General features: G+C 35.8%; 1 protein-coding gene across 2 annotated transcripts in view; it reads right to left on the bottom strand.

The window, feature by feature from the left end:
• Window positions 1–7,367: 7,367 nt before the first annotated feature.
• Window positions 7,368–23,741, bottom strand: part of LOC21402086 (lysine--tRNA ligase, chloroplastic/mitochondrial) — a 16,939-nt gene continuing 565 nt past the window's right edge. Inside the window, exons 2-14 of one of the 2 annotated variants that reach the window (XM_024176229.1) lie at window positions 23,117–23,335; window positions 22,875–22,986; window positions 22,647–22,755; window positions 15,720–15,777; window positions 15,300–15,368; window positions 14,997–15,104; window positions 13,297–13,389; window positions 13,015–13,119; window positions 12,688–12,891; window positions 12,361–12,455; window positions 9,389–9,479; window positions 8,221–8,397; window positions 7,368–7,828 (exon numbers count right to left, since the gene is read on the bottom strand). In XM_024176229.1, the coding sequence (XP_024031997.1) occupies window positions 7,736–7,828; window positions 8,221–8,397; window positions 9,389–9,479; window positions 12,361–12,455; window positions 12,688–12,891; window positions 13,015–13,119; window positions 13,297–13,389; window positions 14,997–15,104; window positions 15,300–15,368; window positions 15,720–15,777; window positions 22,647–22,755; window positions 22,875–22,986; window positions 23,117–23,335 (1,533 nt within the window). In that variant the 3' untranslated portion in view covers window positions 7,368–7,735. Of the gene's footprint in view, window positions 7,829–8,220; window positions 8,398–9,388; window positions 9,480–11,482; window positions 12,025–12,360; window positions 12,456–12,687; window positions 12,892–13,014; window positions 13,120–13,296; window positions 13,390–14,996; window positions 15,105–15,299; window positions 15,369–15,719; window positions 15,778–22,646; window positions 22,756–22,874; window positions 22,987–23,116; window positions 23,336–23,741 lie in introns of those variants that run through there. The other variant, XM_024176230.1, reaches the window with a different exon arrangement.

Below are 23,741 nucleotides of genomic sequence, written 5' to 3'. Positions count from 1 at the left end.
ACACCGATCGGAAGACTTACGGAAAAAAGTCTATGTTTTATATTGAAGTACAGAAATAATGGAGCATAAACGTAGCAGATTATGTTAATTCCACGTTGATCAAAAGAAGCTGTGAATTTCAGTTTGATTGATTGGTTGATAAAGACATATGCAAACAAAATATTTGCGCCTTTATTATTGCAAATTTAAATGTATATAAATATTGTTCTATGATGTGGTCTAGCATGTCGTAGGTTTCTTTCACCTAAATGATTGCCCATAAGAGCTTCCAATCTATTTTGCATTATTTTAGTATACTACCACAACTTTCAAGTTGCCTCACATGTGAGCTTATTCTTTTTTCTTTGTTTTTTTTTTAAACAGGGATTTCTCTTCTTTTTTTTCCTCTTTTTTCTTGTCCCCTTTTAATATGAGTATACTTGAGATTTATGAGACGTTTGGTTCATAGATTAAAATTATGAGATTAGAATTATTTTCGATTTACGTGTATTTTTTGTGAGAGAAAATACTATAGCGAATCACGAATCATGATTTGAATCAGGGTACGAATTCTCCAACCAAACAAGCTCTGATATGTAATTCGGTGGGCAGCTTTTTTTTTCTTTTTTTTTTAAATTTTGGGTTTTTGTTAAATTGAAGAACCTTTAGATTTAGCCACAATTAAACGAGAAATTTGTTAGAATGATTATCTAACAAAATGAAATTGATAAAATGACTTTTTTTTATTTTTTATTTCTAATCATTTTTTTGTAAAAAAATGTTTATTTAGATCGTTTCGTAATCATTTTATAAATAAAAATTTAAAAAAATTTATTTTATTAATAAAACTTTCATATTAAGTTATTTTTATAAAGACCACGCCAGCAAGTTAGGATTTTGGCTTGAATAAGATTAGAAGCAAACTGTGGATTTCTGGAGGGACTAAAGATTGGCCTTCCAAGGCATAATTAAATGGGCAAAGCCAAGTTTGATTTTATTCTTATTCTTTCTTAATTGTGGGATTTTGGCTGCCTTTTGCCTCAATATAAGGTTCTTCTTTCATGAAAGGCTTCGACCTTTTTCTTTTCTTTTCTTACTTTTGTCTAAGAGAATATATTTTCCATATTACAAATTATTAAAACTTTTCACCGTCATTAGGAATTCAATACTATACAAGACTCCCTTTTCAAAAGCAAATTAAGATATATATTGTGTCATTAATTATTTTCTGATTCTATTAGCAAATAACTAATGTTTTCTCAATGCCATATTCCATCTTCCTTCCCTGTTACAAAAGCACTATTATATTATCTCAAACTCTTTAAGCGGGTACAATTAACTCCTCTATTCATATCTGTTAATTTTCTAACGGAAGTTCACGTGTGATTTCTCATGTGACATTCTGAGAGGGTATAATTGTAAAAGTGCATACTTGTCTAATTACGACTGAAATGTGGGTATAATTGTAAAAGTGCATATCTTGTCTAATTACGACTGAAATGTGGGTTTAATTGTGGCTAAATCGGGGCATTTAGTATGCGAGAATCAGTAAGAATAATAATAATAATAATAATAAAATAATATTATTATTAATATTAATATTATTAATAATAAATATAATAATAACAATAATAATAATAATAATAATAATAATAAGATTCTCATGATTTTGAGATTTTTAGAAATTTGAATAACACCATATTGGGTGGTATTCAAATTACCTTAAAATGGGAGAAAGTAAATCCTATGGTAATCACTTTCTTGAGAATTTAAAAATTATAATTCTTATACCAAACATGGTAATATTGCAGATTCTCATTCTCATCCTTAAAATTACTGCATACCAAATGCCCCTAAGAGTTCTTCAATTTAACAAAAAACCCGAATTTAAAAATAAAAGGGGAAAAAAAAAGCCGCCCACCAAATTACATATCATCGTCTTTTATTCAAGCCAAAATCATAACTTGCTAAGATAATAGGGATATCAAACAATTGAAAATGTTCCATTTGATGTTTACCTAAAAAAAAAAAAACCCTCAAGAAGAGATCGATGAACACAGATATGAGAAAGAACATATTTGCACAAAAACATAGAAACGGGAAGATAATGTGATATATAATTTCAAGATCTAAAATGCCCTCAAGAATTGCAAAGAACATAGATTTGAGAAAGAAAAAATAATAAATTTTACATTAAAAAAAAAAGAAGAATCCATTACATAAATTTTTTTAAAAAAAATCCAAGTACAGATATCACATAATACATAAATAAACAAATTGGGACCACTATTCTGTTATATTCTTTTCTCTTTCTCTCTTTCCCAACCCCTCCCTTTCTAGCCATTGTAAGCAAAGCTTTCAGCGGATCTAGCTTGCATTGTCGGCAGCGATTGGCTGGCAGGAGGCTCGGGGACAAAATATTTGGGAGGCAAAGATTAATGCTATGTTTTGTAGGAAGGAAAGAAAATAGAATAGAAATGAAATATGAAAGTGATAGAAAATAATAATGATGAAAAGAAAATTAATTTTTTTTTTTATGTTGTTTGGTATGAGAAGATAGAAAGAAAATAAGCTTATATTTACTTGTTTAGTATTGAAAGTTAAATTGGGAGAAAAGAAAAAATCTCACTCGTAAATTACTTTTATACCCTTAAATTTTTTACTTGGATGTTGATGGAGAAAATGGTAGTTTAGTAACTTTGCTCACTTTAATGAGTTGTCCCCATTTTTCATCCTATTTTCTGCCCACTTGTGGAAAGAAAAAAAATAGTGGGGCCCACATGTATTATTTTTCACTCCATTTTCTCTTCCTTTCTCTTTTCTCTTCTACCAAACAACCTATATTTTCATTTTTCCTCCTAAAATCCCTCCACCTTCTTCCTTCCATCTACTTTTCTTTTCTATCAATCATACTAGGCTCAACACGGAGGGGTTAGGGTGGCAGCAATGTGCGGGATCGATGAAGGCGATTGGACTCACAACAGAGGGTCTTTCAAGATCGAACGAGTTCATGCGGCGAAGGTTCTTGCAATGAGTCTGAGCTCGTGCAGAAAAGGGGCTTCACAATGGGTGCTCTGTGGCGGAGGGATTGTACTTGCAACGTTGAGAGGTCTAGCTTGCACAGAGGAGGAGGTCGAGGCATTGTAAAAATGACTCAATAGAAAAGTTTTATTAACAAAATAACTTTAAAAAAAATTTTATTTACAAAATAACTACTGAAATATTAGGAACGATAATTTTTTATAAATAACAATCACTCAGTCATTCTTCATAAAAAATAAAAAAAAATGTCATTTTGTCAATTTCATTTTATAAGATAATCACTCTAATAAATTTCTTGTCTAAATTCCATGGTTGAATTTCTAATCATTAGGGTTTAGCCTTGTAGAAGAAATGAGAGAAAATAATATTTTTCTGAAAATAAATTTGTTTTTATTCTCTCTCATATATATGTATTATATATATCACTTAAGACCCATTTAAAATTAAGGTTATTTTAGTCTTTTCTGAGTAAAAGTGGTCCTGTGAGGTTCTATGTGCAATTTTCCATGAAAATTTTGACAGATATGAATGGAAAGAACTTAGGCCCTATTTATTTTATCGATTCGAGTTTTTAATTTCAGTTTTGTTATAGTTAGAAGCTCTCAGAAACAGTAACATCTAACTTTTTTACTACAGTTAAAAATTCTCTCATAAAGTCAGATCTCAACTCAAATCGACAAACTAAACGGGACCTTAATTGCACCAATTTAATGACGTTGGGGACCATTTCGTCAAAATTAAAAGAATAGAGATCAAACTGTCACCTTCTAAACAGATTAAGGACCATCCGTATCAATTATTATTATTATTATTTTTTATTTTTTATTTTTGAGAAAGAACATCTCAACATCTTTTTAACTAATAGCAAGTTCATTAATTAATTTTGAGTTAGTTATAACATTAACTAATTTCAGTTTTAATGGTTAAACAACTATTAATAATCATCACTTATATCTATTATCTTTGTGTTACCAAACTATCAAGTTGTGCCACAATTACAATGGCACTTTATAAGGTGGGGCCGAATAAAGAAAAACTTGCCATGTGGAAAAGCTTAGGATATCACACGATATGAGAGAAGCCAAGAAAAAGCCGTCGATGATTGAAAAACCCACGTAAGATTATCAAGTGGGATGTGAAATTTTAAAGAGACTTTTGAAGGGTGTTTAGGAACAAGCGCATGCCGGAATGTGTGTGATTATGGGGGCAAAGGACTCTCCCTCTCAATTCTGTCTTGAATTATATTTTGAGAGAGAGAGAGAAAGAGAGAGAGATTATTTGGAATATGAAGTTGCTACATTAAGGTCTCGTTCAAGTTTATTTTATTGATTTGAATTTTTAATTTTAAGTTTTTATAATAAAATTTAAAAAAAAATGTCACATTTAATTTTTTTTATTACAGTAAAAAGTTTTAAAAAAATAGCACATTTCAGTTCAAATCTGTGAAGTGAACGAGGCTAATTGTCAAAGGAAAAAAAAAAAGGGATTGGTAAACATTGACTTAACACCTTATAATTTGTTATGAGATTTTATTCCAGGTTTTTAATTTGGCTAAGTTGGCAACATGAAAACTCAAAATTTTGAATATTTTATGGAATTGTTTACTAACTTGTAATGGAATGAAACGGATGATAATTATTAAAAAAAAAAAATGAAGATAAAAAGGCGGAAGTATAAATGGAAGCAATTCAATTCCTATCTTTTACTAACTTCAGGTATAGACATCTTGATAGCTTGAATATTAACATGTGCTTACGAACAATATTATTAGTTAAATTTAAGTAAAACCACTAAACTAATTGTGTGGCTTATTCTAATGAAAGAGAAACTATGACAACCATCAATCTCTTAAGGCACAAGGCCAAGAAATGGTAAATTGTGCAGTCCCACATCGTCTGAGGATGAAAATGAGTTTTGATTTATAAAGAATGACACCACCTCCTAACGGTATGAGGCCTTTTAGGAGGTGATGCCCAAAAACAAAACTGTACGGGCTCAGGCCCAAAACGGACAATATTATATCAGGTGGAGGTGTGGATCGTTACAGAAACAACACGTGTAAATTTAAAATTGGGTTTTCCTATTCAGCGGAAAAAAAAAATCCTTCCCTCTTCTTTTTTCTAATCAATTCCTACACCTATTCATTTTTAAGTAATCACATAAATATTTGGGAAAAAGGAAAATTCCTTGTTTTTTACTATGACAAATAAACATGTTATGTATTTGAAATGTTTACTATCTCCTAAAATTTTCACACACTCGTTAAACACGAATTAAACTATCCTCAATAGTCTTGTCATAAATTTAAATTATTAATATCGTTAGTTTTGATAAAAGTGATATCAGCTTTTATGGAGATTAAAGACCAATAATAGAAACATTCAATTGACTTTAATACTGAGATTGCAGTGTGGATTTTTTTTTTTTTCCAACTTGTGAAGAGAAAAAAAACAAGAAAAAAAAGAAGAGGAAAAAAGCGTGTAACATGGAATCATAGCAGTGGAGTGAAGCATGTTCACCATAATTGCGTATACGACCATCCTATGGAGCATGACACTGCAAAATGACTTCACCAACCAACTAAAGAGCCGACACCAATTGCCCTTAGTTTTAAGGAGTAGTCAATGTTCTTAAGGCCAACATTTGTGATGATGAGCGGCACACAAACCCAAAATGGACATATTCAATGAACAAAATTGGTCACTTTTTTTATGAAAAATGAGAAGATTCAACTAGTATAAATCAGTATAAAGAAAGACCGATACATCTTAATTAGATTGGTACCTATTTTAAAAATTGTGCCGCGCTAAATTTTCTCTCTCGACGGTAAAACAATTGAATGGATTTTTTTTTTTTTAATAAGGTTCAAATGAATTTGTTTTTTTTCCATTTGAGAATCCTTACTATAGAAATTTCATCTGTCTTAATTAAATGGTATGATATGTCCCTTCTCTCTTTTTTTTTTTTTTTTTTTTTTTTGTGGTGGGGGTATATGTCAAATAACAACAAAAGGATGATTGCCACGTAAAGCCAAAAGTGAGTAAGCAAAAGATTCTTTTCATCAAAGAAATGCGTGACATGTCGTAGAGTTGCATTAAGTGTAGAAGGAAATTATGGCATCCACTTTTGGTGCACACCATGTTTGTGCACCTCCACTCCACCAATAATAATAAACCATATTTTAAGGACCACACCTTCACTCGTTGGTCCTTGTCCCATCCACACACTCTGTGGATATTTGATTTATAAATTTAAAACCATAATTTAGAATTATTTTCAATTTACTTGTGTTTTTTGTGAGAAAAAATACTTAAACGAATCACGAATCATGATTCGAATCATGGCACGAATCCACCAACCAAACGCACCCCTGTCTTGGTAAGGAGAAAGCAAGAAATGTTTGGGAAAAAAAATATAGAGAATAATAGGAAATAGTAGAGTGATGGAGGTGAATGAATGAACAAAAGCTTACTAGTTGCTGCTGCTTTAAAATTCTGCCGTACCCAAAGAATAATAACCTACAACTGCTTTTGGTCAGGAAAAGAAAAACAAGAACGTTTGGTACTTTTTTCTTCATTACTTCACTAAACCAATCATAGCAATTTTAAAATTGCAAGTTAACAAAAGCTGAAAATATAAGCAGAGCATGATGAAGCAATGTGGCATGCAGATCGAGTTACTCGGTTTTGAATTTTGAGCATTCTGCATGCATGCGAAAGCTTCTTTCATGATTCCTTTTTGGCTGATAAGAAAGAGGATCACTGATGCCATCCAACCCCTCATCTCCATAGTCTACTAAGCAAAAATCCCAAAGCCAGCCAATGAAACAAAAAGAGCACGACCAATTCTACTCAAAGGATGCTCCCAATTTCAGGCAAATATCTATGGGTCCAATGCACACAGCCTATTGGCCGGGTAAGACCTATATCGGGGCTGCCAAGATTTGAACCCGTGGCATCGTAGGAGAAAAAGGAAAGACATCTTTGCCGCTGAACAAACCCATTAATGGCCCTTCATGATAATAGAAAATTTTGTTGTCTAGTTTAGTAGAGCTGGACACCACAAGACACAAGTTGGACTAGACACGAGCTCCTTCTCATACCTAAAGTCCACCTCTCACATAATAAAATCAAGAGGGAAAAAAATAAAGGGCATCAGCCATGCCCAACATAACAACTCGGGCATATTTCAACTCTCATCACATGGATCTTACACGTAACACTAAGACTCATATGAGAGTTATCCTATGTGAGTTGTGGTATTAGACACCGTTAATGTCTAATAGCATTGCTGCAAGACTGCTTTGAGTCTTGTAGTGGATTATAAATATTATAGAAGAAAAAGCATTTTGAGAAGTGTTTGAGCTTTCATGGCATGATCAATAGACCAAAAGTACACATCTTGTTCACATCTGTTGAGTGCTGGAGACTTTCTCCAAGGCCAAAAATCATCTTGACCAACTCATGATACTTTGGTCTTGGCCCTAATAGAGTCAAAAGAATATCATGCTAAAGGAATAAATAGACGGGCAACAAAGAGTTGGAGAGCGCCCAAAATGTGCCCAAACACTGATTATATTATTCAACTCCTAATTGAAAATGGACCTGGGACGCCCAAAAAAAAAAAAAAGGAAAGGAGCTATAATCCTGACCCAATATATCCTCTGCTCTCCAGATTTCAATAAAAATATTTTACGGGGCCTTCGGTCATGTAACTATTCCTGATTCTTAGGCACTGGGAAAGCAATCACATCTCGAATACTGGCCGAGTCTGTTAACAGCATGACTAACCTATCAATTCCAAGTCCCTGAAAAATAATACTTTACCGTTAGGAACTACTCGAGAACAGTTGCAGCTGAAAAATAAATCAAGAGTCAAACAAGTACAGAATGTCAATTTCATGTGCTTGTGTATTTCATGCATATAATCATTGACAAATTTTCTTTTTCTGGCTCAATTTCACAATCAGGTCCCAGAAGGCACACCAAAAAAAAAAAAAACTGTAACCTTTGCAATTTAAATGTCGCAAATTTTGGGGCCAAATTGCACCACGCCCCAAGGGACATTTAAATGGCACGAGTGGAAGAAATAATAATTCAAAGAACCTAAATGTTGGTATCTAAAAACTGAATCAGCGATAGATGCCAAAAAGAAAAGGAAAAGGCAAGGAAAAAGAGAGCGAGAGAGAAATGACCATACCATTCCTGAAGCTGGAGGCATCCCATATTCCAAAGCTGTTAAAAAATCATCATCAAGCGTCACTTCATATGACTCATCCTCGTTATTATTTTTCTTCTCTCCTGTGCTCTCTGTTTCTGACACAGCTGCTGTTCTCTTCTCATTGTGCTGCCTTATTTGCTCTTCCAAGCGTCCTCTCTGTCAGCATTCAATACTAAATGAAAAGGCTTTTACACTTTCCAGCAAGAAACAAAGATATTAAGAAAACAAATTATCCACCAGTAGAAGCTTTTGGCACCGGACATCTCATATCTCAATTCATGGACGAGTGATGTTAATATCAACATAGCCTCTTATTTTCCCTATCCAGATTTCAACTTGAAGGTTCAAACTGAAGTTTTCTTAACCATAATACCTAGCAGTAGTTGCGAGTTGCCACCAATCCTATCACTTCATGGTTTATGGCATGGCTACAACTTATTACAAGTATTTGATGCAACCATCCATTGTGAATAAGTAGGTGACACAATTTATCAATAAACAACCCTAGAAATTTACTTCTACAAGTTGAGTACGAGTTTTGACTACATTCTAAATGTAGCTCTAGAAATTTATTTCTACAAGTTGCTCTTTTGCTGGCAGTCAAGTTTCTGTGTTCTGTTCGTTTTTTGAAACTTGCAATACAACATGCAATTTTCTGCAACTTCTCAAAACAGTTTCTATTCCATAATAAAAATAATCTACTGATAAAGCATAAAATGGATGAAAAGGCGGAGAAATATAAAACTCAACAAACTATAATACACATATCAACTAGTATCAAATCTTTTTTCTAAAAGAAAAAAAAAAATCTTTCTAATACCAGATATGTATCACCACCATCACCATCCATGTACAATTCAAAATGCTTCCATAGGTTCTATTCCTCTTTCCATTGGAAAAGTCCTATCATAAATTTTAGTGCCATTCTGAACTTCAGTTTTTAATCAGCATATTGAACTGAATCACCAATGACTTTTGGTTGTTGTATAAGAAACTGGATAATCACATCTCAAGCTATAAACCTATGAAAACAATACATCATTTAAAGCAACAAACTTGCAAATCAACAACCACTTGAGTTGAATGTTGTTGAATACTTGAAGCAATAATAGAATACTAAGAAAGTCAAACTGATGACAATGATTACCTGATCCACAGGATCAGTCAATTCTGAGAAAGCATTGCCCAACTCACGACCACATATGAAAAGTTCAAATCTCTCGGTAAGCCCTGCATGCCTACCATGGAGTAACATTTTGTTAGTTGACAAAGAAATGTGCGAGTAAAAGTATGGGGGAAAAACATCTTTAATATTGATAAGAAGCATTTTCTTTATAAGAAATATGTATTAATAAGAAACCAAGATGAAACCCAGAGGAGGAGGAGGATGTGCGAATAAAGATATTTAGAATGCCACAAGTATTACATGGGAAAAGTTGCAGCAGGAAAAAAGTCTCTCAACTGATATAAAAAAAAATTGTATCTTAGTTTAATTCGAAGTTATAAGCTTAGCATATAAAAGGGCTGAACCTAGTTCTTTTCACCCTTACCAGAATTACTAAGAGAACATTTCCCTAGAAACTGTTTGTCACGAAGAACGAGATATATGAATTTTGGGTAACAACTGCAGCAGAAAAACATCAACATAGAGTTCAAAACTCTTTTAATCCTACTGTGTTTACATGGTCAACATGATCCTATATATCTTAATACATCTTGATTCATTGGAATGAACACACTTTCTAGAGCAAAAGTGAATCTAAACTTGACAAACAGAATTAATAATACCTTGGGTCTCGAGTCATTATAAAAGCATTGCAAAGGTGTTGGCTAATCAGTTGAAGCAAGTCTTGGACTACGGTATCAAAGAGTCAAAGTGCCTTTATCAATGGAAGGCAGATTTTAGATGGGGTGTTGATTGCGAATGTAGTGGAGGAATATAGAGTTGAAGGCAAGCAGGGGCTGATTTTCAAGCTAAATTTTGAGAAAGCCTATGATCATGTAAGATGGTCTTTCCTAAGGCAATAGATGGAGAGAAAAGGGTTTGGTCAAAAATGGATTGGCTAGATTATGGGCTGCCTTAGTTCGGCAAATTTTTCGGTCCTAATTAATGGTAAACCAAGAGGCAGGTTTGGGGCTTCAAGAGGATTAAGACAGGGTGACCCTCTATCCCTTTTCTCTTTACAATAGTGGTGGATGGCTCAAGTAGATTGATGGATAAGGCGGAGAATTCGGAGGTTATCAAAGGCTTCAAGATTGGTAGGGAACAAATTGGTGTTTCTCACCTTCAATTTGCGGATGATACCCTGGTATTCTTAGATCCATCCAGAGAAAACTTCAACAACACGGTGACTATTCTCAAATTTCTCTCTTTGTTCGGGATTGAAAATTAACATGGGAAGAGTACAATAAATGGAATAAATGTGGAGGCGGAAGAAATCCATAATTTGGCCTTGGAGTTAGGTTGTGAGGTGGGTCTTGCCAATGAAGTATTTAGTTGTGAGGTGGGTCTTGCCAATGAAGTATTTAGGCTTACCCTTGGGAGGTTACCCTTTGTCTAACGGATTTTGGGATCCGGTGGTAGAGAAGATTTCTAAGAGACTTGATAATTGGAGAATAGGTTTTTTATCAAGGGGAGGGAGGTTAACTATAATTCAATCTGTATTGTCTAGCATTCCAATTTATTACCTTTCTCTCTTTAGAATCCCAGTAGCAGTAGCAAAGGAGATTGAAGATCGGATGAGATGGTTTCCTTGGGATGGATTGGAGAAAGAGAGAAAAATTGGATAATCTTGTGGCTTTGAAAGTGGTCTCTTTGGGCAAGAAAGAAGGGGGTCTGGATATAGGAACTTTGTTGAAGAAGAATCATGCTTTATTGGGTAAGTGGCTGTGGAAGTCTCCCTTAGAACAAGGTTCTCTTTGGGCTATGATTATTAGAAGTACATATGGGTTGCAATCTAACAGCTGGGACTCCAATCTGGTAGGGAGAGGCACTCATAGGAATCCTTGGAAATCAATATCTCAAAGTCTAAATTTGTTTCTTGAGCCAGTGAAATGGAAGGTGGGAGATGGAAGTATTGTGAGATTTTGGGAAGACAAATGGTGTAGTGATCAGCCTTTTGCAATCACTTTCCCAAGACTTTATAGTCTTATAAATGATAGGGAGGTGAAAATAAAGAAAAGAAAAGATGTATTGATTGTGGGAGGTGATTCCATTGTAAATTGGAATTTTGGTCTCCGCAGAAATCTCAATGAAAGAGAATATGATCAGCTTTAGAATTTGTTGCAAGTTTTGGGGAATTTTTCTCCAAATCCTTCCAGGGGTGATTTCCGAATTTGGGAAGGGGATTCAAATGGGTGTACATGTAATTCTTTCTATCAATCCTTGATAAAAATAAAAATAAAAAATCCAAATAATCCTCACTTTGAGCCTCTTAAATCAATCTGGAAATCTTGTGCTCCATATAGAGTTAAGGTGTTTGCCTGGTTGTTTTTTCATAGAAAGTTGAATACTTGTGATTTAGTGCAGAGAAAACGCCCTAATATAGCCTTGTCTCCTAGCTGGTGTGTTGTGTCAAGACAGTCTGAAACAGTAGACCATTTGTTTCTGCACTGTGAGTTGGCTAGGAAGCTGTGATGTAGAGTTTTGGAAGCAGCTGCAATTCCTTGGTCGTTTCCTGTGCAAAGTAATTCTATACTGGTGGATGACTTTTTCGGATTTGGGAGGGACAGAAAAGCCAAGACAATTTGGAGAGCTTTGATTGTAGTTGTTTTATTGGTCATCTGGATAGAAAGAAATCAAAGAGTTTTTTAGGATAAGATGTCTTTTGAAGATCTTTTTTATAAGGCAAAATTTATTGTGTCGCTGTAGTCATCAACAGATTCCTCTTTTAAACATTTTCCGCTTTACTTGAAAAGTCTAAGCTGGAAGATATTTTAAACAAGATGGGAACTTAGTTTTCTGTATCTATTTTGGTTTCGACTCTTTAGTCTTTCTCAATTGTATTTTTTCTATTTTCCATAATGGAATCCTCTTCCATCCCGAACCTTCTCTTGTAATTTTTTTCATTTAATGAAGTTTCCAGTTTCTTATCAAAATAATAATAATAATAATAATACCTTCGGTGTCGTTTTGCCAGAGGAGATATCTCAATTGGATAGTCCAAAACAAACGTGGGTTGAAGAAGCTTTGGCTCTATGAAAATCTCAAAAACCTAGAACAAAAGCACAATAAAAATTGCTTTAGAACAGAGTGAAACAGAATTTAGTTTATTGAAAAATATTCCTCCTTTAGAACAGAATTAAATGGAGTAGCAGCACTACATAATTACGTATTGAAAAATTCTCACATGATCCATAAAAAATTCCTTGAAGAACAAGAACAACAAATTGCGTGCTTGTACGGACACATAAAACTCAAACTAGTGGATTATATTGCAGATTAACCTCATTAAGAAGGTGGCCAACAGATGGGGACGCTCGGATGGAAGATTTTTCTTGGTTTTCAAGATTCACAAGGGTCCTCAGAGTAACTTCTTTAGCAACTTCAAGATCACTTCCAAATTCTTTGAAATCAATGCCAGTGGCTTCTTTTACAAGATTATGCATGGTTTCCCGCCTCCAAGGTCGCTCAAGATTTATCTCCTCTCCCTTAACAAATATATTGTACCAGCTTAAACAGATCAGAAAGCTACCGTTGTAATAATTCGCAAAGAAGCAATTTTAATCACGCAAAGAATCTCCACAAGATCGTAAAAAATTATCACACTTTACCTGGTAATCGATGGAAAGCTTCCCATGAACTGCAAGTGCACAACGAGTAACAATTTCCTCAGCCATGTCCATCATGCTTTCATAGTCCGAATATGCTTCGTACATCTAAAGTTCAAACTAATAACAATTCAGATCAGAACTTCTTTTAAAAGAAATGTAGCCATCTGCACACACGTAGGTAGTTGATACTTCAATCAACAATTAGCAGATCACAAAGTAAATTCACGGTAACCATGTAGTTTATCAAACAAAAAAGATTAGAGAACTTTATGAATGAGGTACCTCAATGGTGGTAAATTCTGGATTATGACGATTTGAAATACCTTCATTTCTGAAGATTCGACCGATCTCATAAACTTTTTCAAATCCCCCAACCTATCATCCACATATATTTAAATTTTGTTTCACAATGAATAAAGAACGGCAGCAACATAATACAATTATTATGAGAAAAATGCTAGAGGGGTCAACGCACGTATATGTATATGTATATGCATATATATCGGAGCTGCATATCTTTGATGAGCTTGAAGGAGAAGAAACAAACTTAGAACGACATCATTAAAAAGCTTAAAAACTGACAACTAAAAACAAAGACTTAATGTGGTCGCAGGCATAGCCCGGCAGTAAGTCCCCACCTTGAGGTGTACATTTCAAATCCCTCACCCCCAAATTAAAAGGAAAAAAAAAGAGAGAATACTTAATACAAGCAAAGAGCAGATTGAGTAAACCGACCCATTTTATTTAAGAAAAGACCCTGCAAACAATGACAGAATCTACAAAAATCCAATTTAGTAAAAATTAGAAAGGAGAAAAATGTATTTGTGTTCGAAGGAGAGATCAAGATAAGATGAGAAAGAATCATAAAGAGACAACTCCGTTTCATTGAAAGCAATTTGCTGATAAAGGTATCTATATTTCTGAACTCAATGCCCATGTCGAACAAGACAGTGATGCAACTGATTAAATTTTATTTGCACAAACAGACGAACAAAAGGTAGCTTAAGAAGTACGAAGATTGGCTGGGAAAAAAGACTTCAAGTGCTTAATCAGTTGCAAAGAATAACATCAATTGAATTATTGCTTTAACAGATAATATACTATTAAGAACAAAGAGCTGGAGCTCCTTAAGGAAACATATGAGGTAAGCTAATTTTTTTAGTCAAAAAGAAACCAATGCAATTGATGCGGAACACAATGCTAAATTACGAACCTACACTAGAGGTCGCTAGAGGAAGAATTAAGAATTAGGATTTAGTATTTTATTACTTTTATATTTTGTAATTTTGTTATTCTCTGAAAGTTGACAACTTGGAAACTTGTGTCAACTCATGCTTAGTTGTCATTTGCTAGCTTTCCTTACTAGAATCCAACTAGGCCAAGTCATTCCTAGTTGTCATTAGCTAAGATCTAGAATGACCACCTTGTAAGTTAGTTGTCACTTAAGCCACTAGTGCTAAATTGCCTATCTATAAATAGGCCATCTTGTAACATGGAAAAACAAGTCATTTTGGTTATGAAATATACACTTTTCTTCTCCTAGTATTCTTGTTCTCTCCCTAAATGTTCTCTCATACTCTCTTCTCTTCCTCAAATTCTAAATCGTTCTCTACCTATTTCTTTCTCTTTCTCCTCCCCTCTAATTCTAACTTGTTCTACATCAGCAATTCTGCAATTACAGTAAAACCTCATTAAAATTCAAAACTAAATACACAATCTCTTGATTCATGGACTACAAAATGGGAGGTACTGTTTTTACTCGCAAAATTAAATGCAGTGTGTCAAGAGTTCTGGGGCACAAGAGGAAGATCAACCAACGAAAAAATTTATCAGCAACGGTAATGCATACAAATTGACACTCTCTTTAGTGGACACAACAAGTTTTATCATGTCAAACCAGTAACTTAATAGTGAATAGCGGGGAGCAGTGAGGCATATGCATATCGCCCAACAAAAAAAGAGTTGTGTATATAAAACCTCACCATCATTCTCTTTAAATGGAGCTCCGTTGCTATCCTCAAATAAAGGTCCCTTCCTAGTGAATTGTGGTATGTAACGAATGGCCTAGCTTCTGCTCCACCAGCTGCCCCCTAGTTGATCAAGTCAATTACAAATTGACAAGTAGAAAAATTCTTGAGCATGTAAAATAATCATCAAATGATACCAATTAACAGAAACAAAAAAGGAATTATAGCTAGAATAAATGTATCGCTGAAAACTACGAAATTTGGATAAGAAAGACAGTTAAAATAAAAAATAAAAAAATAAAAAAAAGAGCCACAAACCTGTAGAACTGGAGTTTCAACTTCAATAAAGCCAAAAGATTCGACTGTCCTGCGTAACTCTGACACAATCTAATTCAACAAATAAAACAAGTAAAGCATTAACCTATATTTATAACATTTATTGAAAGGCATAGACAAATAAAGTATCATCTACATTCTACAATTCAAAAGAAATTTATCAGATCATAGAACATTGTAGACACAATTTAAAACCCAACAAAATGAGAAACCAAATTGATTCCAAAATAATATCAGAGGCAAGAAGAAGGGCCGAGAGAATCTTGGGAATTTAGCAAATTCTCAGTTAAGTCAAATTTACCCCAGTTCTACAAGCACTTAATTTCTAATATTGTCTGTCATCAGATATACACGAAATTTTGGAGATGGTTAAAAAGGAATAATAGAGGGAATATGACCTACCTTTGCTCTCTTCCGGAATACATCAGCTACTTCAGGATTTGAAATCATGTCTAAGTACCTTAACATAGAAAAGAAAAGTCCAGTTATAGCTAGCATTTCAAATTAAGAAATCTACTACTAGATTGGTATTATCATTAAACAAATTCCAGTGTTATGCAAAGAAATCTATTATTCCTTTCTAACCATAAGCCCCAAAAAGTAGCTAAAATTGTAGCCCTCCATAAAATGAATCCCCTTTTGACTGAGACTCGAAAGAGGAGAGAAAACAAATTACTCTGTACAACTTCGAGGCATGACCCAAGAGAAGCCAAACTCCTTCAACACACAAGACCAAAGCAGGCGGGAATAACCACAATGTAAAAACAAGTGATTAGTTGACTCCCATCATCCTTGCACAAGCAACACCAACCTAGAGAGATTGAAAGGAACGGACTTCTGCAATGAATCGTGAGTATTCACCTAATTAAGAGCGAGCAGTCAGCAGAATACTTGGACAGTTGGACCTTGATGGGGGCGCGAGTTTCCAAATATTTTTAAAGAAGACAAAACACGGAATTGATGAATCAGCTGTCAATGAAGAAAATAGTGAATTGACTGAAAACAATCGACTGCTATCAGGCACCACTCCCTTCTATCTTGGATTACACCAATAAGCCTGATTCTTTCCACATTTGCAATTAACTTCAAAACCTCTCTCAACTCCCTATCTGTTAAGTTCCTTGGCACTTTGAAATTCCACGAGATGCTACCATCATCCTGAAAGTCATTGTCCACCACAAAATTTGCTATTGGTTGATCTCGAAGAAAAAAATTATGTATAAAGGACATCTTGAACACAAAGTACCACCTTTGATCCAAGAATCTTCCCAAAAACTCACAATTTCTCCTGAGCCAATCTTCCATTTAACCCACTGGAAAAATATCCCAGATGCTGACTGAATTGACTTCCATGGACATCTAAGTGTTACTCTCAATGCTGCTCATGAATCCACTTGTTTGAAGCCAATCCACATTTCCCTACCACAACCGTATGCCATAATGCATCAGATTCCAACGGAAACCTCCAGATTCATTTTGTTAACAGGGCCCCGTTTCTCTTCCTAATGTTGCCAATACCCAAACCCCACAATTCCTTTGGTGTGCAAACTTGATCCCAAGCCACCAAATGAGTCGCATTATCTTCAGAAAACCCCTCCCAAAAAAAAATCACTCATGAGCTTCTCAATCACCTTTGCTATTGCAACGAAGATTCTAAATACCAACATGTAACAGATAGGCAAAGCAGATAAAACTAACTGAATAAGTGTTAGCCTACCTCCTTTTGACAAGAATGCTTTTTTCTACCGATCCAATCTCTTTGCCACTCTAGATACCACCGCATCCCAAAAGGATGTCGGCAACGGATTTCCGCCTAAAGGTAGACCCATGTATTTAACTAACCACAAACCCACTGAACAAACGACAACACTAGCCAGCCTAACCAACCTCTCTTCTTCCAAATTTATGCCCAAAATAATGCTTTTGTCCAGGTTTGTTTTCAAACCCGAAATTAGACAAAAGATCGCCAACATAGAGGTTAGATTCATCAAATTGTCCTCCTTAGATGAGCTAAAAAATAATGTGTCGTCTGCAAATTGGAGCTGGCTTATTTGGCATTCATTCTCCCCACACTAAGAGGAATAAAAAGAGAACCTTTGACGGCCCTGTCAACTAACCTGCTCAACGCATCGACTATAAGGGTAAACAGATATTGGGACAAAGGATCCCCCTACTGCAGCCCTCTTGAAGCTGCAAACTTGCCCCCAGCATGCCATTAATCATCACGGAATAGTTAACAAAACCAATGCAGCCCGCTATCCACTTTCTTCACCTAGCACCATCCCTTTTTCTCTCCAAAACGAACTTTAGAAACTTCCATTCGACGTGATCATAAGCCTTTTCAAAATCAATTTTCACCGCCACCCCCTCTCTTCTTGAGACTATAGTTTTCCACCACCTCATTTGCAACCAAAACTAGATCTAAAATCTGCCTCCCTGCCACAGACGCCCCTTGAACTTCTAAATTGTCTCCTCTAGAACAACCTCCAGCCTATACGAAAACACCTTCGAGATATAATTTTCTGCAGGCTTGTAACCAAGCTAATGGGTCTGAAATCCCTAATTCTAGAATTTAGTTTTTTAGGGATCAAACAAATATATGTTTTGTTGGTAATACAATTGATAATCCTAGTCCTCCAGAATTCTTTAATCGCTTGCAACACATCAACTTTCACAAAATCCCAACACTCCAGGAAAAAAGATAATGTGAACCCATTCGGACCAGGAGCCTTGTTACCGTCACAATTGAAAACTGCTCTCTTGATTTCTTCCTCTTCGAATGGCATCTCTAGAGATTCTGCAGCGGGTGTAGAAATTGGACTCTAATCTAGACCTTCAACTCCTGAAAACTCACCACCCGACAATTCATATAGTTTTTCATAAAATTCTACTATCCTCTTCAAAATTTCCTCCACATCCTCCATAAAAACTCCATCTTCTGTTTCCAATTTTGAAATAGTATCGCATTTAGTAAGCGATCGAAAAGTTTGGAATTTGCATCTTCCTCTCATGCCCAAATGGATTTGCACTTCAATCTCAGAACCCTAGCCTCCTCCTCTATTAGGCGGAAAAATCGGTATTTAACTCCTTCCTCTCCAAATGCAAAACCGAAGACTGCTCGGAGCTCCCTTCCTTTTGATCAATCTCCTCGATTCCATTTAAAGCTTCTCCACACGTTGCTTCAGCCACCTCCATACTCCACCTTTTTACTTTTTCACTCAACAACTTCAACTTCCTCATACATCAGTAACCATCCCAGCCTCTAACCTCTTCTTCATCCCACCAACCCTACATACATTTAACTAACTCCTTATTCTCGAGCCAAATATTGTCAAATCTAAAGGGGGAGGGCTCCCATTTTGGCGGTCTTGTATGAAATAGAATGGGTCAGTGATCTAAAACTACTCAGATAGTCGATTCTTGACGCCCAAACGGAAAAAAATCCATCCAACCTTCGGAAAGCAAGAACATGTCCAATCTACAGCTAACGGGAGAATCTCTAAAAGTAGACCAGGTAAATTTTGCGTTATGAATAGGCGGATCAATCAACCTAAAATCTTTAATAAGCTCATCGAACAGCTTCATACTTAGTAACAGTATTGCTGCCACTCTTTTCCGACAAGAACCGGGTAACGTTGAAATCTCCTCCAACGCACCATCTTTGACCACATAAACTCCAAAGCCCTGCTAACTCATCCCAAAATAACACTTTTTTATTATGATGGTTAGGGCCATATACTCCTGTAAGCCACCAAAAATCCCCTTCTCAACTTTAATGGAAACCGAAAAATCTCCCAAAAACTTTCAATTACTATAATTCATCGAACGTCCCAAACTACCAAAATTCCACCAGAACGACCCACAGCTGGCAACAGGACCCATTCTTTGAATCGGGATTGGCAAATGCTGCCCACAAATCTTCTATCTATCTCCTTTCTTTCAACCTCTTGTAGAATCAAAATATCAAGGTTTTCCTAAGCCACGACCTCTTGCACTGCCCATATTTTTAGCGAAGAGTCCCCTTCTCTGATATTCCAAGTCATCAGCTTCATTTAATCTTATCTACATCCCCATTAACATTCTTGTCATACTGGATATTAAACTCCAAATTCTTCAATTCCCGATTTTGACCTCTTCTTCTGGCGGTATTTGCAGTCCCTTCAACATTCCCTTTTGTAGGTTTTTGTGAGAATACTTTGCTCTGATTTCTCTATTACTTTAGAATGAAAGAAATACAATGAATATATACAGAGGGATTTTCCTTAAGCAAAGATCCTAGATTGCAGTAAAGGAGGAAACAATCTCCACTGAACTAGGAAAGAATAAAAGGGAATCTGGTAATATATTACCGGATTCTTCTCCTAAAATTATTTCAAAAATAAACAATTCCTAAAATTTCTAATTAATTGAATGCAGGAATTTAACACCTTTAGACCCCTTCTTTAAACCCGACAGTTGGAGCTGCATATTTTGAGGCACTGACCATATTTTACTCCACTCCACTCTCCTTCCTCCAATAGTCAGTGTACTTAACTAATCCACCCTTGCAATTAGCTTGTTCTCTCCTTCTGTGCATTTCAGCCCTTCCCAAACTTGGGCCCCCTTCAATCTTGTCAATGTCTAAATTGCTTCCCTCCATCATCTCACCCTCAATCTCCTCCATCTCAACCAATGCCACTGAAGCTTAAGGAGAAAGAATTAAAGCGTTTAGGCATATTTCAAGATTATTACCCACTTGGATCAATATAGCTAATTCCTATGGATTGTCTGGCGCTGTAAGAAGCCTCACTTCTTCAAGACTCACAAGCCCTTCCCGATCGTCCATCCCATCACACTCCTCCTTTGAGCAAAAAGAAGTGACTAATCACGAACTGCTTTTGTATCCCGAAGAAAATCGCCTTCTCCTTCAACATTTGTATGACCTTCTTTTGGAACAAGGTCTGATTCTCTCTCAACCCCTCATCCAATCAGATCAATTTTGTTTTTCAAAACCATTCTAGAGCGTCGATAAAATACGGGAAACACTTAGTGGACGTTTGGTTCATGTATTCAGAATCATGATTCAGAATTATTCTCGTTTTACATGTATTTTTTGATAGAGAAAAACACTGTAGAGAACCATGAATCATAATTTAGAATCAGGAACGAATACAAGAAACAAACATCCTCTTAATTATGCGATTTTCCAAGTCTCCATCACTAGAGTAGTGCATAACATATTTTTTGGGAATTTTCCCCTGCGTTTCATCTTCCCACTTTTAATTTTGGCCCTAATAAATTCTTATTTGTTTTCGGGCCTCCAGCTTACCCACTCTGTTTATGATCATCTTGGCCGGTTCTGAGGATACCTTACCAAAGCCCACCTTTAAATTACTCAATAGCTGGTCTCTTTCAGTAAGCCCAAATATTGTAGGCCCATTTTCTAAATCGGCCTAATCCTTATTAAATGACTCCTCACCTTCTGAAAAACCGTTGTCTCCCAAGATTCCAAATTTATTGAATAGAAATAATTCCCTTACCCTTTTTTTACACGGTAGGTGAAATTGATTAGTTGCATAATCAAGAATCGACTATTCAACTACTCTCGAGCCTCTCTTCTCTTGAGATTGATGGCAACATAGGGACATAGGCCACTCGAATTTGCATGGATACACGGAACCTCCCCCGCAATATGCTTGCCACGTGGAATACATGTTGATGAAGACTCCAAATTGAAGTTGTCGACCAACCTTTCGTTTCCTTCACCGTGACCACTACAATCACCGTTTATCTTGGTGGGCTTGTACACTGGAAAATCTCCCTTGTTTTCGTTTGTCCAGATTCTTTCGCCGGAATTATTGCCTCGCTCCACGAATTTGATCCCATTCTCTTCAATTTCATGAACTTCCTTGCTTCAGTTCGCAGCTTTGGCATGCCCTTCAATACTTCTGAAGATCAAACCCCATGTTCTGCCATTGGATTGAATCTAGTTGATTTCCATGTTAGCAGACCTAGATGAATCCTTTCACCTTAACATGAGACCTCCAGAATAGGCAATATAAGCCCTTCCTTGAATCCTCTGACCTTAATTTTAGCAAACATTAGGAACAATTGCTCTAAAGTTTCCTTCACAATCTCATGGAGACCTCATAGGCTCCGCCTATAACCTTGAAAGCATGAGCATTCCACAAACTCATAGGCAAGCCCTCAATTCCAATCCAACTATTTATGGCCTCAATTTGGACGTATTCCCAATAAGAAAACATTTACCATAGTTCCATCCTCGCAACCCGGTCATTTCTACAAAACAGAGTTTTTTCTGTCAACAACGAACTTTTTTCGGCTTCGTCTTCATACCAGGTGACGGCTCTATTTGCTGACATAGGAACCACCTCAACTGTCAACGCCAATCAACTTTCAATTAGCCCATTGATGAATTCCCAATCTACGTTCACTCTTCTCTTGACTATAACCATTGCCGAACTCCATGATTTAACTACTCCAACTTTCTTTTTTCATCATGGATAGGTTTCCTCAGTGTCTCAACACCGTGACTAGGAGGAATCTGCTTGTGTAGAGCTTTTTGGCCCGCCATTCGTCTAACTCGATCCTTGTCTTCCATCACCCCGGTAATTCTTGCTTCCATGAAATTCTCCTTCCTCTTACCCTGCTGCCTTGAAGAGGACAAATTATCGGAGCCTCTCCCCATAAATCACATTAAGCTTGGTCAACAAGATACACCAACCAATTTTGGTTCTATCTCCTGGGAGGAATAAATTTCTTACCACCCCCGCTTGAACCTTCATTATCTTTAGAAACTCGCCCCTGTCGTTTGATAGAATCTCTGCCAGCAAACTCATTGATGAAACTTTCGTTTGAAACCTTGCCAAACTTCCAATTTGCAAATACTTCCCAGAGTATTACTTAACCAGAATGCTGCATCAATGGAGCATGAAAGAAAAAACCTGCAATTCTTCTTAATCTCCTCAAATTTAATATAACCTCCATCTTGTCCTAGAGAAATGATGAACAACTTTGAACCAATTCTAATCTCATGTTTAAAACAGTTGTAAGAAACCGAATTCATGATTGGAAACTAAAAACTCAACGCAAGACGTTTAGACTTCTAGAGAGAAGGAGAGCATCTCTCTCTAAATCCCTCCTACTGAGCATAATCAAGTTTAGAGCAAGTCACTATATCTTTTTCTTCTTTGATATTAAAAAACTTGGAACTTCATTTATCAGCATAAAACCTTTTCAGCATTTCATCTTATCATGGAGTCCGAAAACAATGCGTTCACCCAACAAAAAAAGAGGGAGTATGGGAAAGGAAAGAAAAGAGGAATTCACCGTTGCCGATAACGCTTATCCACATGAGTTAGACCGTGATATTTGTCTGGCAGGGGGAGTAGAGACTTCGTAAGAATTGCAAAAGAGTCCACAAAGACAGAGAGCTCCCCTAAATACACACACATATATATACATGTAAGTCCTTATTTTTGTACAAATTTAACATCCTTCTCCTATCAAGAAATGCTAAAGCAATTATCTACAAAGAAGAAGCTCTTAACTACTTGCCTTTCTCTGTCCGCTTAATTGAGCCACTTGCACCGAGTATATCACCAATATCAACAAGAGTCTTAAGCTGCTCAAATTGATCATTTACAAGCCTTCCTTTTTCGCAATAAAGCTGCATTCAAATGATTAATTTAGTAATTTGAGTGAGAACCTTGCTACTAAATATAACGAAAGACATTTTCAAATTTCTTAGAAAACCAACTCTACATCATAAGTAAAGGCAGGTGAATGAGTGAGAGAACCTGAATGGTCCCTGAGTCATCTCTTAGAGTGAAAAATGCAAGCTTTCCGAATGCTCGGCGAGCCACAATTCTCCCTGCTATTGATACATGATCTTTATCGCTGTTCATCTCTTCGCCACTCCCTAGATTTCTGTATATCTCTTGCAGCTGATTAGCAGAGTGGGTCCTATCCCATCTATAAGCATATGGCTCTAGACCCTTGCTCCTCAACTCTTCCACCTATGAAAAATATAAGAGAACAACATGCCCAAACACGAAGATGTTGGTTTGAAAAAATATTTATGACACAAGAATAAGATTGTAATCTAGGAATTTGAGTTATTGTGGCCTGTTTTCAGAGTTTATAGTAAGCAGATTATGGATTCCTCACTCAAAAACTACTTGTGGGAGTGTTTGGATAACTTTAATTTCGAGACTTGTACAAGAGTTTCAATATAACTTTACAAACTCTATTCTTAAAAGTTCTAATATTCATTAAGTAGACAAAGAAATCACTTTTGTCTCATTGAACTCTTTGAAAAACATGGTTCCAAAACACTAAGCAGAAAAGCTACAGTTTGCACTTCTCTTCTACTACCTAAAAACCTAAGTTAAAAGTTATCCCAGATATGCACCGAGTCTTCCA

Source organism: Morus notabilis, unplaced genomic scaffold (genome assembly GCF_000414095.1).
Source record: "Morus notabilis unplaced genomic scaffold, ASM41409v2 Scaffold176, whole genome shotgun sequence".
NCBI classification, from domain to species: Eukaryota; Viridiplantae; Streptophyta; class Magnoliopsida; order Rosales; family Moraceae; genus Morus; species Morus notabilis.
The sequence above is the reverse complement of the archived record's forward strand: the minus strand, read 5'-3'. Positions and strand labels throughout refer to the sequence as shown.